Here is a 15,522-nt window from a genome sequence, read left to right as displayed (position 1 = left end):
ATATTCCGCAAAGAAAACTCCGGCCCGGCCGCCCTCATCTGGGGAGAATCCGGAGATTGGAAAGAGAACCTTAGAAGGCCAACGGAGCGCCTAGGCACGGAGGGGAGGATCCGGTAGTTGACCCTCCGACACCAGCGGCGGAACCCAAGCCCCGAGGCACCAGTTTCTTCCGCTTCCGTCGAGCCTCTCTGTGGAGTGGACCGGCGAGAGCACTACTTCCGGCCCGAGTGAGTTGTGTCTTGAGCCAGTTCTCGCGAGGCTGTAGAGCGTCGCTCAGTATCCCGGGGAAGGAAACCAATGTCGCTGTAGGGATCGTGGTGCGGCTAGACGCGCGCAACATGTGGAAGCTGCTGGCTCGCGCTGGTGCGCCGCTCCTGCGGGTGTCCTTGTCAGGTGAGAAGTCCCTTTTGGTCCCTAAAGAAGACTTTCCCCCTTTCCTCCCCACCTCCAATGCTATGATTGATTCCCAAGCCCAAAGAAGGCTCTGCATATGCTTACTGAACCACTGGTTGGGGGCTGCACTATCCTGCGGCCCCCTCCACCGTAGGGATTCGTGCAAAAGGGTCACGACCGTGTGTCGGTGGGGAGGGCTCGCCGTCTGCGCTTGGGAACCCGTTTAGTGGAACCTGCGTCGCACACTTCATAAAACACCTCCGTCAGGAGTACGTACCTTTGGCCCAGGTTGTACCAGGACCCGGTTTAACTTGGTTTGTCTTTGTATAGATTCTTGGGCAGCCCTGCCCGCCAGCGCTGGCATAAAGACGCTGCTCCCAGTGCCAACTTACGAAGGTGAGAGCTTATCTTTTTCCTGTTTGTAAGTCTTTCTCCTGATGGAACTTAGCAGAGAGTGGGAGAAGTCAGTGTTCTTGGGCTTCATATCCCCATTCACTCTTTCAGTAAATATGTATTGAGAACCTACTGTATTGCCAAGCAGTGTTACCAGCACTAGAGATAAACTAAAGAATAAAATAGGTCCCTGCTTTTATGGAGCAAGTGTCTAATGAGATAACTCCCCTAAGGCCCATCACTGGTTATGGCCCATGGTCCACTAAGCCAGGGCTAATTGGCCTCAAACCTGGACTTACGATGTTTTCTCCAAATAAGATAACATACGTGCAGTCATTTAACAATATTATTGAAAAGAACTAATTTGTTAAATATACATTGAGGGTAAGCCACAATTTTGTAAATCTCATCATTTTTTTAAATATACTGGAAACATCAAAAAATGAATGGGGCCTGTACATATGAGGGTCTTCTACACATAATTGTTAAACTACTGTATTTTCTGGAAATACGTTTTGACTTGTAGGTGAGAGAAAGCATTATAAGTTTCTTTGTAGCTGCATATAGAAGCGGGGGCGGGGGGGGGCAGTAACTCTGATAGTGTTAGTAATAATTTGATATTTCCATTAATATTACTAATGTGATATTTCCTTGAAGTTGCCTGTTTTATATTTGTCTCCATCATAAAGCCATGCTTGTCACTATTGCTGTCAAGTAAAGATCATAAAGATGTCACATGTCTGGCCTGAAGTGGTGCTCACCCACCCTCACCTGGCACACTCTTGCACATTGTAGGTTCTGTGCAGATCTCAGTATGAAAAGCCTCTGCATATATGTTTTTTAAAAAGCATTGATCAAAGGATTCCTAGGTTGTAAGTTTCTCAACAACAATGTGGCAGAGCTGGAGAATTTAGTTTCATGTACAATATAGTATTCTTCCCACTACCCCCATTAACATCCAAAGAGTCAATAATGTATTTTTTTTTTTTTTTTAGTATCATGCTGTCTAGCTTTGCTGTTTAAGTGGATGGCATCCTAGGCCAAATTATAAAATGTTTCTAGGCCTCGGGTTCCTCTTCCATAAAATGGAGATTAAAAATATTATTTACCTAATATTCTGTTTCTTGACCTGGGTGATAGTGATGTGTGTTCGTGTGTTCACTTTCTGATAATTCACTGAGCTGTATATTTTTTATTTGACCCTTTGACTTAAGTGCGTTAAACTTTAAAAAGTTGAAAATTTTTAAAAAAGAAGCCCTAAAAAAAATACCAAGGCTATAAAAAGTTGTTTTAAAGATTAAATGAAATAATGATTTCCAAACAGTCCCTGTTACAGTATTGAGCACAAGATCAGTGATTAATAAATGCATTTTGGTTCAAAGGTTAAAACTTTGCTATCCGCAAAGGTTTAGGAACATCATCGTAGCCAAAAAAATTCCAGAGTCACTAAAAGCATCCACAAGAAAAATGTAACACACCTTTGGAATTACTGTTCAGTGGTAACTTTAAGAATTTCACCTGATTGTTATAAATCTTTCTAGGAAGAAAATGCATCTTTTAAGATGTGTTGCTTTATTTATTCTTGATTATCTGTGCTCCTTTTAGATGTTTCTATTCCTGAAAAGCCCAAGCTGAGATTTGTTGAAAGGGTACCACTTGTGCCAAAAGTAAGAAGAGAACCTAAAAACTTGCGTGATATACGGGGACCTTCCACTGAAGCTACTGAGTTCACAGAAGGCAATTTTGCAATCTTGGTGAGTTTAGCATCAAGCAGCTACAAGCCAGGGTTAACAAATCTCATACTCTTTGAATTAATTCTAGACCCTTCCTCTACAGTTTTTATTAGAATTGCCACCAGTTGGTCTTTAAACTGATGTGCACCAGGGGTGGTGGCTCACACTATAATCATAGCACTTCGGGGCGGGGGGGGGGGGGGGGGGGGGGGGTCAAGGTAGGAGGATCACTTGAGGTCAAGAGTTCAAGACCAGCCCGAGCAACATAGCGAGACCCACATCTCTACAAAAGATAGAAAAATTAGATAGGTGTGGTGTTGCATGCCTGTAGTCCCAGCTACTCAGGAGGTTGAGGCAGGAGGATCATTTAAGCCCAGGAGTTTGAGGTTGCTCTGAGCTATGATGATGCCACTGTACTTTAGCCAGGGCAACAGAGTGAGACTCTTTCTCAAAAAATAGTAGATAAATAAACAAACTGATGTGCAGAGAAGATACTGGGTATCCAGTAAATATTTGAGTTATATATCTTTTTTTTTTTTAAGTAGAGTACAAATAATGTAAAAGCAGGAGAAGGAAGAGGCTACTTAAACTATCCATGACTTAGGAGTTGGGCCAGCTGTTTCCTTACTTGTTGAATAGCTTCCATAAACTTACTGTTAGTAGCTACATATGTGGGTGTGCACTGTGATTTATTTCCCATCAGGCAGCCAGAGTGATGCTCTAAAGTACTCCTCCCACAGCCTGCATGATCAGCCCCTGCCCACCCCACAGAACCTCATGCCCACTCTCCCCTTCCTCGCTCTACGCTAGCCACACTGGCTTCTTCTCAACTCACCAGTCCTCTGCTGTGTCAGGGCCTCCACGTAAGCCATTTCTCTGTCTCGAACACACCTCTCTCCCCTTGGCTAGTTCTTATTCTGGCCTCAGCTTTAAATGTCACCTCATAGAGACCTTCCCTGGCTCTCCATTGAAGTGGGTCCACCCTCACTCCCCTTTATTACTGTACCCTAGGCTTTTCCTCCATGGTACTTTCTAGAACTTATATTTTTACTTTCAATTGTATCAGTGAAGCCACAGTTACTATAAAAGAAGAGACATCATAATAGATCCCATAAAAAATATCTAAATCCCCATGTGATTCTAAATCTCCCATTCACTTCTAGGCACTGGGTGGTGGTTACCTCCACTGGGGCCATTTTGAAATGATGCGCCTGACAATCAACCGCTCTCTGGATCCCAAGAACATGTTTGCCATATGGCGAGTGCCAGCCCCTTTCAAGCCCATCACCCGCAAGAGTGTCGGGCAGCGCATGGGGGGCGGCAAAGGTGCCATTGATCACTACGTGACACCCGTGAAGGCTGGCCGCCTTGTAGTAGAGGTGGGTGGCCGTTGTGAATTCAAAGAGGTGCAAGGTTTCCTCAACCAGGTTGCCCACAAGTTGCCCTTCCCAGCAAAGGCTGTGAGCCGAGAGACGCTAGAGAAGATGCGGAAAGATCAAGAGGAACGAGAACGCAACAACCAAAACCCCTGGACCTTTGAGCGCATAGCCACTGCCAACATGCTGGGGATACGGAAAGTATTGAGCCCGTATGACTTGACCCAGAAGGGGCGATACTGGGGCAAGTTCTACATGCCGGAACGTGTGTAGTGAGTGTAGAAAATAAAACGTATGTAGGCTATTGAAAGAATCTGCATTTTTATTCCCCTCAGCCTACCTTCACAGTCTTTGGGTAGTTCTCTTGTCATAACTAGGAAGCAGTATATGAGTAGGAAAGAAAAAACCAGTACATTAAATAAAAGTTGAGCATCACTCTGCATGTAACTTCTCACCGGTTATTCTTAATCCTGTAGAAGATTAAGAAACAGGCCTAGATGACTATTGAGAGCTCTTGGTTCTCCTGGGCTGCAAGAGGAACGTCTTCAGGACTGAAGCAAAGGTGTGGGTTCCCCTCCTACTGTGCGGGTCTGACTTAACGTCTGTAATGCCTCTTATGTGTACACCCTTCAGGAGCCGGTTTCTATGACATTTTACTAGTTACAAACACATTTTTAGAACAAAGGAAAAAATGACATGAGTACATAGGTTCATTGACTCAACAGGTATTTATTGATGCGCAGCTACCCGTGTCTTCTCTCCACTCTGGAAGGGGGCACGTTGGACAGTATGGCAAGGAATATGCCTTTGCCCTTTAGCAGAAGGAACTGATAAAAGTTAAAACTTGGTGGCCCTTTCTAGGTCTGAAATTCTCTGAAGAGGGGAGAGTGGCTCTACCTTTGTGTCCCTGCAGAACCTAGTACAGTGCCATGTGCCACGCAGCACACAGATCCCTACTGCCACATGAATGAGGGCTCTGTGACTCAAATCCCCGTGGCTGCAGCTCTCTGATTCCCTTTAATGAGATTAATCTGCTTTTTGGAGCCGTAGTCTTTTATGCCCTATTCAAAGGCATAAAGGAAAGGAAACACAAATTGATAGAAATATTAAACCATCTGATTTTGAAAGTGGGTAGAAAACAGCACACTGACCAAAATGTCATTTTTTTATCCCACTTTCTTAAAAGAATAAGGTATCCAGCAAAGAAACAAGAACTTGGTTTACTTTCAAAAGTACAAACTTAACAGTTGTGTGGTCCTCAAAAGTTGTATACTATGATTTTTAATGAACTTCTTGTTATTAATCACTAAATAAATTATTTGCATTAGAACTCAGCCACATAGTTTTAAAGCTGAACACAACTGAACCTTGAAGTGGGGATAGTGTTTAGAATGGTTTCCCGCGTATACATTACTGGCCAGCTGTTTCAGCGAGCAGCACAAATCAGGGGAGCAGTGAAATAAGCGAGATCCTCACTCCACCTTTCTCACCTAATGTCTTCATCAGTCCTTTGTTAGGGTTCACAGCGTTCTGCTGATGTAGGAGTTCAATTATAGCATAAACCTCTTTCTTTTGGGGTCTGTGTATAGTTACTGAACCACAATCCTGGGAGAAGCCATCTCCACAGAGTGAGAGGCTGTTGGTAAAACAGAACCACCCATAGAAAAAGCACTTTAAAGGGTACGTTGTGGTAACAGGGCCTGATGTAGCATTTTTGCAGAAGAGCATCAGCCCATTCCCAAGCAGCTTTACACAGCCTCTCAGTAACAAACCATGTTCCCACTGATGCCTTAAAGAGTTTAGGGGTCAAACCCAAAGACTAGTCAATGAGTGAAATCAGAGCCTCATTATAAGTAAGTCAAAAGATATTTGAGAACTTGTAAGTGGCAGGCACTGTGCTAAACAGTGGGGACACAGCAGGGAGCAAGACAGGCATGTGCCTATCCTTAGATAACCTTCACTTTTAAGACTACTACTGGACTCTGAAGGAGGAAGTAGATGTGGAGTGATCAAAGGTGAGACCTAGAATAGCCTGAAGAGCAGAAGTGACAAGTGCCCTGACATTCTTGACCAACTCACAGCAGTTCAAGTAAGAGTCTGTTGAATTAGATGCGCTACAATATCTGCCTCATCACAGCCATACTGCAGGTGCAGGCTCTAAATTTCACTTCCTAAATAGGTGCCCATTATGCTTTCTTCTCTACCCTGCAGTTCCCTCCTTTAAACAATCTCTCTGACCAACTATATATCACTGTACTCCCTATTCCTGCACCCCTGCCCCCACCCAATTCTGGATTTTCATAAGTTCTTCCTTACATAACTTGTAATAAGTAGTTGATTGGTTCCCTGTGTCATAAGAAGTTTCATGATGGAAAGAGGAGTAGCTGATGAAGAGTCTGCATGGAGAAGTGATGGCACCACAGGGGTGGAAGGAGGATTAGAAATGCCAGTAGCGGATCCATCTGTGAGAGCTAAAGAGGTAACAGAAGAATGGAGGGGAAAAAAAATCACAGATTATATAGTGTGGTGTTGGTGGCCAGGACCACTCTGCGCAGGGGTAAGGGTCTACACACAAGGCTGTGTTAATTTGTAATCTTGGAAGGGGAAGAAATTTATTTAGTTTAGGTTTGCCACGTGGCCCTCTTCCAAAAAGTTCAGCGTGCATCTAATGCAAGAACTCATTCTTGCTCCTTTTGCCATTCCCAGATACCAAGGCTCAAATTGTTTACCAGGAATCAACATCCTTGGCCCGTACAAAGCATTCTGCACAAAGCTACCCGACCAGGTTATAGGATAGATTGCCGCCTTCTTTCTCCCCGACTCCTGCCCCCAACAACCTGCTACCAACTCATTTTTCTATCTCTGAAACATCCCTTTCCTTAATTTTCTCTAACTTTGATTCCAGCACCTGATCCCACCCAGAGTAGGGCATCAAACAATGAATGCCCGCAGGACACAAGAGGTTCAAGTACGTGAAAGCAGGCCTGACCCTCCCCACAGATGGCTCACCTTTTTCAGGCAAATATGCCCCCAATGGTAGAAGCTAAGATGATCGCAAGGATAACACAGCAGATCATGATCATGATCTTCTTCTGCTCATCCAGACAAGGAAAGAAAGAACACGTGAGAAACATAACTGAGCTGAATTCCACAGGAAGGGAGACGGTGCACGTGGGCATGGAAGAGGGTATGAAGGAAAAAGGAGCACCAGGAGGAAAAGGGAGATGGATCTGGCTTCTAGAACTCAGAATGTTCACAGAATTGTTACTTCCAGGGGAGAGATTCAGAAATCAAAGGGACAGGAATCTCAGGGAATGCTGAGCGAGCCATTCTGCTGTCTAGATAATGTCACAACGGACCTCCCTCCTTTCCTCCTAGAGCCAGATTCTTCTGGGGTAGGACCTCAAGTCTGCAACTCAAATAGTTACACTTAATTCTTTGGCAGTTAAACCATTTTCAAATATTTGAACTTTTGAACCACTTATCTGGTCCAGCACATGGTTTAAAAACATTTTAACCCCATTCTAACACCTGAACAAAAATGACCACATGGTGGCACCAAATCACTAAGTGTTTTGCATGGAGATAAAGCCAGAACTGTTTCACAATCAATATATAAGTCATTTATTTTTAAATTAGCAATAAAATAATCAACTTTACATTTAAAAAAAAATACAAACAACAACAAAACCTTCACATGTTGTATTCCAAACTATAAGCCCCAGGCCTCAATCTCAGAGGAGAGCAAAGGCCTGTGATTAGTTTGTCTCCCCTGTTGCTGGAGCCAGTCCACTGACTGACCGACCGACCGACATCATAGCCATGGGCAAGAGGATGTTCCCTGGCTCTGTCTGAATGCCGGATGCTGACTGCTAGTGAGTAGCCTGTGCAAAGGAAGCTAATGGACAGTGCCTGGATTAGGGTGCTCACCCTATCCTAGAAAGCATTGGAGTCAAAGCTGAGCTATACCTGGTGCCCAAAACCAGGGAGACTGGCCGAGACCAGCAGGGAATCTCAGGGGCTTACCACTGGGTTAGCACAGTCACAGTCATTCGAATATTTCCTGGCCGTTGCTTCCTCCACGATAAGAATCGAGGGAGACAAAGAACCTGCCAAGCTCATTAACCCAGCAGCAGGAAGAGAGATTCTGCAGTCTCTGGTGTTCCCCAACTGACTCAGTCCTGAAGACGGCACATCCCATAGGTCACATAAATAATATCAAGTTGCTGTGGGATGTTGCCAGAACAAGCCTAGTGTAGGCAACAGGTGGGGAGAAGCGTCAAAACATTATACCTTCTGTGTGCTAAAATTTAATGGGGATCAATTTAGTCCTCCAAAGAGCTCATTTGATTTTCCCAGTGCTCATCCAGAAAACAAGTTTCTTGATAATATGGGAAGATCACGTTTCTACAATGATTCATTTGCAGGTAAACAAATGTCCCTTACCTAATTTTTAGCCAAGCTCAAAGTCATTTTTTTTTTTGAGGTCCTAATGTCTTCCACTTTTATTTCCTACTTCCTGAGAGACACACGCATACATGTACATACATCTCACACACGATTATAAAAATACGTCTGGAACACGTGAGTGACTGAATACTCACACCAGTCCCATGAACCATTTCCAGAGCCTGAGACTCCAGCACCTTATCCCTGACCCAATTTAAAATCGCAGGTAATTTTTGGCCTCAAGGCACTGGCTTCACAAAGTATCACTCTCTAGCAGTGAATAGCCAGTTTCCAAGACTCAGGCATGGAAACAAATAGTCCATACCTGTAGTCTTTGCAAATGGAAACTTCGGATGACTGTATCATCCTGGCCCCTCCTTGAGTAAACAAGAGAGAATACAACATAGAGAAAAACCAAAGTTGGCCCCCAAGCTGAACATATTAAGAGCTTAATTTAACGTTGAATTTCAAACAAGTCAGCTTTTCAGACCAAAATGACATCTGCCAGCCCCTCATGTTTTTAACACACAGGGACAACAAGCTGAGTATTGGCATCCTGCCAGGTAGAAGACTCAGCTCCAAGCCTTATTGTTGCCAAATTTAGAAGAGTCCCTCTGCTTAATTAAAGATACTCCCCTAAAAAAATACATTGCAATTTCTGGGAGAAAAAAACTCTATGAGGTAGAAAATGTAGCACCTTGAGAGGGTCTCAGATGGGCTTTCCAAGGTGCAAGGCACAATTTGACACAGCACAGGAGGAGAGAGAAGCTGGGTTGGTTCACACGGTCCAGGAGGGAGGAACTTCAGGCAGGTGAGGCAGGAGAAGGTTCTGAGGAGAACTCAAGGTTGCACTAGGTGGATTAGGTTCCTCCAGGGCTAGATTGCTTGCTGAGTCAGGTCCAAGGATAGTTACAAGGAAACAAAGGAACGGGTCCAACTCGCTCTCAGGAATGCCATTCAAACTCCATTCCCATCTGAAGACAAGGGTGGCCACACCAGGCTGGAGTGAATTCAGGTTCTAGGAGAGGCAGGGAAAGGAGCAGCTGATCAGTGCAGGGCAACAGGAGGATCAGCCACAAACCCAGAAGGCAGAGAGGAAAGATCAGAAATAGCTGCGAAAGGGAGAACAACGGAAAAGGCTACACTAAACCTGAAAAATCCAATAGATAGAACCTGGAATTAAATGTCCCGCTGGACAAAGAACAAAAAGCCCTGCTGTGAGAGGGGGGCAAAAGAAAAGTCTCCAGGCCTTTTATAAGCCTTCACACAGGCTGTCCACACCCACAGAAGGGCTTGTCAGTGGACCTGGTGAAAACCCATTCTCTGCAGGGGCCACGGCAGCACCTCTCTTGAATACAGGAGTTTCATGGTACTTGAATCCCTGCCTTTTTCCTAGAAGGCAGAAGGGCACAATGAAAAGAATATGGAAGGCCATCGTGTTCTTCACCTCCTTCTCTGTGAGCAGTGTACCGGGAGGACTAACTGAGCAACACTTAGATGCACACATGGAAGCAATATTCATCGGGTGCCGGGCAGGTGGGAGGGGGTGCAGGAGATGGGTAAATTCATAACCAGTGGGTGCAGAGCACACTGGGGATGGGCACGCTTGTAGCTCTGGCTTAGGTGACCCAAAGGCAATATATGTAACCAAAATGTTTGTACCTCCAATATTCTGAATTTTTTTAAAAAATTACTTAAAAAATTATATGGTAAAGTTCAGGGGTCATATTACAGCTGATCCACCTTACAAGCTGTGTAGCCTTGGGCAAGTTTCTTAACTTCACTGAACTTCAAAGAGCTTCCCCACCTGTAAAATGGGATATTAGCCTAGAGCAAGTAGCTTGCACAAAACTAGAGAATGTAAACATGGGTTTTCCCTCCTTCCTGTCCAGAGACCTCTCTCACTCAGGTGACATGGAGGGAGAGGGGAGTCCAGACCTAGGTAATAATCAGTCTTGACTTTATTAGGGAATATGGAGTAAACTATGATGAGCACCTTAACTGCTCAGCAACTTAGTATCTTAAAGATCGGGTTAGTCAACTATAAAACAATATATTAATCAGTCTCCTCACCTTTGAGAAGTTACCTCCTCAAACAAGATTCATTTACATTCTGAATTCCTGGAATTAGGATTGGTAAAAGGGCACTATGAATTCGCAAGACATCTTTCATCCAAGGATATGGAAAGATAATAACTGTTATTCCTTTTTAAATTTTAACATCTTTCTCAATGAGATAGTTAAAAGGCAGAACAAAACTCAAACTTAACAAAAAAAAAAAAAAATCAAGGACTAGACTCCAAATGCCATAAACAAGAGGAAAAAAAAAAAAAAGAACAAACTAATTAATTGCCTATGAGAGATTGATCATCTTGTTGCTTATCTCTCACGATGAAGTTGAATGTTCAGTGCTAAAATAACCTGACTTTCAGATGTTCTGATCACATGGAAGGAGGAGGACGGAAGAGATACACAGAAGCAAAAGTAAAAAGAAAGAGCAGCTGTGGGTATCAATATGATAGTTTGTATCAAACCTTAAAGATGTCTCTGCCTACCTCAGCCATCTCACTTCCATGAATTTATAATAGAGAGAAAATAAAACAATTAGAAAAATACTAAATAAGGTTAGTTCCAGAGTTATAGCAAATAATAACACAAACCTCCAACATTGAGGAAATGTTAAATATTTGAGAGTATATTCATCATCTTGTGTTGCAAATTAGATTTACAAAGAGATTTTAGTGATGTGGAATGATGCTTATGATTTTGTAACTGTGTACAAAATATATGTAAAACTATGTCTGAGTGTGTGAACATGCCACAAGGTTATCAGCAATAATACTGATTAATTCTTTTTTCTATATTTTATAGATTTAAACAATATATGCTATATTTTATTCAGAAAAAAATCTTAAAAATCACAGAAGTCTTAATACTCCCAGCAACTAGATCATTCCTGAAATGCTACCTGCCGTTAGGCCTGACTCAGTAGTCAGCTCTATCCTTTGAACAAATTTTAAAGAAAATTAATAGTCTAAATTTTAAAGCCACTATCCTCTAAGGTTCTCTAGATTTTGTGGACAATGATAAATGGCTATCTTGTTTTACTAAGAGAATCTAAGATGTAGTAAAGAACTCTCCTAGGTCTATTATTAGCTATGTGAACTTGGCCCTGTTTAAGACTGAGTTTCTTTGTCTGTAAAATGTGCATAATACCACTGCCTATCTCATAAGGGTGTTGTGAGGATTCAGTGATAGAAGGTGTTTGGTACACTGGCTCAGCTCCACACTCAGAAATGTTAGCTACTACATCATTCAAGATCCAACCAGTCAGCCACAAACAAAACCCTACAGACCCAAATTCCAATTCAGAGCTTCATTTACATTTCAAAGGATGCCCCTAGCAAAGCCCAGTATCCGGGAAAGCCAGTAAGAATTCAGAAGACAGACCCCAGATGCAAGACATAGACTGTACCCAACTTGGAGCATGCTTCCTGGGCAAGGGGACTCAAACTGGGGTGCTCAGGTATCCCAGGAGGGTGGAGAAACACAAGACAGAGCAGGGACAGGGTCTACAGGATGGGAACAAACAGGAGACCTGACCCACGGGCTGCAGCCAGAACCCGAGAGAGAATCCACAGGCTACTGAAAGTTCTAGAAAGCTCAGTGTGTCCAAAGACAATCATAAGGGGAAAGAAGTGGAAGTTGAAATCCCAAGCGAACTTCCTCTCGAGGAGCCAATCCAGAGTCCCCAAGAGTAAGTTGCTTATTCGTTTACTTACATGTCAGTGCAGCAGCCTCTTAGGCCACTCTTATTTCAGCCCCACGGAAAGTCCAATAATCAATGCTAAAAGGCCCAGCAACACAACTACTACCACAATGATAATTATCAATTTCTGGAGAGAGGAATAAGACAAACAAAAACAGATCATTATTATAAACAACCAAAAAAATATAACATCTCAGACAAAACCCAACCCCTCTCACCTCTACAGAGAAAACATCTAATCCATCCAAATAAGAAGCCTACACCTCTACATAAAGACATTCTTTTAGGATATTTTACATTTCTTAAATTACTTCATGGCTAGCCATGTCGGCAGATGGAAATATGGAGCTTCTATTAGCTGTCAGCTCTTAGCTCACACTGTACTTTTGCATATGTGGACAGATATAATAGTAAGAGCCAATGGGCCAAAATATAAAGTGACTGGTTTTTCCTTTTTAAGAGGCAGTGTAAAGACATTTTTTAGATAGTCCTAATTTCCAACTCCATCCATTTGTCCCTTAAAGTACACTCCTACGTGACAGACCCATCATACAGACTGGGGACCAGAAACTATGATTCAGATTCATCCTGTAAAATAACTTCCCAAATCCCCTAAATCCCTGCATAAGCACTAGGTAAAGCTGGAAGAAAAAGACTGAAGAACAAAAATATCAGAGCCCAATAGAAAAAGTCAAAGAAAAGTCTAAAAAGCAGAAGCCACCAGAGCTAGATACCCAGCCAATGAGTACAGAAGCTTAGAAGTCCTCAAGCAACAGGGACACCAGAAGGATGGACAAACAATGGTGTGGTGGAAAGAGCATGATCAGGATCAGATTTTGAATCCCAGCTCCTCTATGTACTAGGTGGCCTGAAGCCGATTATGAAACCTCTGACCCTCAACTGTTTCACCTGTAAAGTAGAAACAACAGGTGCTTGGTAAGATATGAGATAACGTTTAAATAGCAGTTAGCACAGCACTAGGTATAGGCAGAGAGAAAGAATAGGGGGCAGAGCTCAGGCTCCTGGAGTGGAAGACAATGAAAAGAAGGTTTCTGAAGAACAGAGGAGTCAAGTGTAACCCCTGAAAGGTTCATGAGCTATGTCCAGGAGATCAGCAGCAACACCTGGGCCGTGCATCCATCCTACAGGGCTGCCTTTCAAGTGTGGGTTCTTGGGGAGAAAGCATGTGAGCCAGATCCATGCAAGGCACAGCTGGGAAGGGAGGGCGGGCAGCTGGTCTCTAGGAAAGGCTGAGCTAGGGGGTGGCAGAGGCCAGGGCAGGGAGGGAAGGCATGGGCTCAAGGACGCAGGTAGGGATGGCCAGGGAGAGGAGACTCCAGGAAGACCAGCCAAGACTGAGGCGCTCACCCTGCGGGCTTCGCTCTGATACTTGACAGCCTTTTTGGTATCTGCCACGGCCCGCTCCACGAAGCCCACTGACTGGTCCATGTTGTTCTCTATACGGTCAATCATGGCTCCCTTTCCCCAGGTGCAAGAGGTGGCAGCAGCAGAAACACAGACAGGGAGAGGGGAGAGAGAAAGAGCGAGAGACAGCAAACAAAACGGACTCTGTTCTCTGAAGGCGACAAATAGGAGAGTCTCACCTTCCGGGCCTGACTCTTGTATTTCACAGCTTTTTTAGTTTCATCTCGTGCCTTCTCCACGTGGTCCACTGTGTGCATGACATTCAACTCTATGTTATCTAACATCTCACCCTAGGGGGAACAGACACTAGTCACACCAGTAAACACACCCGGAACAGCCCTGGCTAGCGTGAGGAAGGGATTCTCTTTCTTATCACCTTCAGTGCCAAGAGGGGCATCTAGAAACCCTGAAGCCCGGCCTTCCCTAGGGCACATGTCACACTTTGCACACGATGACCTGTGGTTCCCCCATGCTTGCCAGGGGCGGGGGTGTCACTCATTCAAGAAACATTCACTGAATTACTTCTGTGACCGGCTCCTGGAATATACTTTCTAGAATGCCTAGTAACTACATACTACATATAAATATACTCTGAGGTAACCCCTTCCCACCTTTTTTTTTTTTTTAACTTAAGCACATGGGGAGGAACCAAAATAAGAATATCTCCCGTTCTTAGGACATCAGCAGGATGCTGGCCTCGTCCTGGTCACTCAGACCAAACTGACCACAGAATACACCTGGCACACAGCAGGTGCTCAATACATATCTGAGGTGGGGAACATTTGCTTTCTCTACAAGATATTCCAAGCCCTTTGCGTGACAGACATTGGGTTTACCCAAGCTACTGGCTTGTATCTTCCCTTCCAGGAAGTGGTCTCTTAACACGATTCCCAATCATTTCCCAGCCATTACTTCTTGACAAGGAAGTCTGGTCATCCCAGTTCATTGTAGCATCTTAGAATGGGATTCTCCTCCCCTGCCCAGACCTTCCTCAACCCCATCACTTTACGCCAGTCTGTAAACAGGCACTTACCACCACTTGACTCTCAAACCAGTTCCTCGGCAAGGCAGTGTGGGAGGAAGAGAGAAGAGTGGGGATGGAGGGACTTGAAAAATGGTCTCAGAGGCCGGAGAGGGCTGGGGGTAAGGCACCCGGCCCCGAGCAGGGAACCAATGTCAAAAGCCGGTCATGCTGTGCTCAGGCTTCAGCTAGGTCCTACAGTCTGTCTACTACGGGAGCAGTTTTCAATCCTGTCCAGTTGGCAGAGCAGCTGGAAGTTCGTGGGACGAGAGCACAGCACTATGACACGGTGGCACATTTAACTGTACCATAGGAACTGGGAACCACCCAACTGTGTGAGACTAACACCCTAGGCAGGCGACAGAGAACTCCACCCCTGAGGAAGCACGCCTTGGACAAAGAGAGCTGTCCAAACCAAGCACCAGCGGTGTTTCGAGTCTTTCTGTAAACAGTATTTTACTATTCTTTCATTAATAACGTTGTCTGCTCTGTTCCTTAGCAAAAAGTGCCAATTTTTTTTTAAATACATACAAGAGAAAAAACAAAAATGGAAAAAAAAAACTGTTAAAAACCTAAGTTTTCACTGTGAACTAGAGAAAAAATCATATGTTTTCAATGACATCAAATAGTCCATATCAGGAGATTGTTTTAAGGCATCATCATTAAGAACCCATGTCTCCAATAAAGAAAAATAAGACAGGAAACAGATCCTGAGGCTGGGGAACTAAGTCCTTGACAGAGCACATTGGACCTGTATTAAGTAGCAACAACTACGACGCCAAAGAACAGGCAAGAATGACAAGGCTAAGATTGCCCAAAGTGTCAGCATTCGATAAAAATGTACACTTTTTCCCCCTGGGATGCTGGAATTGTGTTACTTCTCATGCAAATTCCCACTGGTTCTCCCACCCACCTTACCTGGCATCCCGCATTCCCATCCTCCCTGCTCTCAGGAGAAACTGA

General features: G+C 44.0%; 2 protein-coding genes across 3 annotated transcripts in view; one reads left to right on the top strand and one right to left on the bottom strand.

Annotated features, from left to right (window-relative positions):
- Positions 1 to 244: 244 nt before the first annotated feature.
- Positions 245 to 4,199, top strand: MRPL16 (mitochondrial ribosomal protein L16). Its single transcript, XM_069470069.1, has 4 exons — positions 245 to 393; positions 724 to 789; positions 2,392 to 2,540; positions 3,683 to 4,199. The coding sequence occupies exons 1-4, from the start codon at positions 339 to 341 to the stop codon at positions 4,166 to 4,168; spliced, it is 756 nt and encodes a 251-aa protein (XP_069326170.1). The 5' UTR covers positions 245 to 338; the 3' UTR covers positions 4,169 to 4,199.
- Positions 4,200 to 7,587: 3,388 nt separating this feature from the next.
- Positions 7,588 to 15,522, bottom strand: part of STX3 (syntaxin 3) — a 40,849-nt gene continuing 32,914 nt past the window's right edge. The window contains exons 9-11 of one of the 2 annotated variants that reach the window (XM_069470068.1): positions 13,718 to 13,828; positions 12,127 to 12,240; positions 9,301 to 9,362 (exon numbers count right to left, since the gene is read on the bottom strand). In XM_069470068.1, coding sequence (XP_069326169.1) covers positions 12,157 to 12,240; positions 13,718 to 13,828 — 195 coding nt within the window. In that variant the 3' untranslated portion in view covers positions 9,301 to 9,362; positions 12,127 to 12,156. Of the gene's footprint in view, positions 9,363 to 12,126; positions 12,241 to 13,717; positions 13,829 to 15,522 lie in introns of both variants that reach the window. The other variant, XM_069470067.1, reaches the window with a different exon arrangement.

The sequence above is a fragment of the Eulemur rufifrons genome, chromosome 6 (assembly GCF_041146395.1).
Source record: "Eulemur rufifrons isolate Redbay chromosome 6, OSU_ERuf_1, whole genome shotgun sequence".
Lineage (NCBI taxonomy): Eukaryota > Metazoa > Chordata > Mammalia > Primates > Lemuridae > Eulemur > Eulemur rufifrons.
This window is presented reverse-complemented; position numbering and strand designations above follow the sequence as displayed.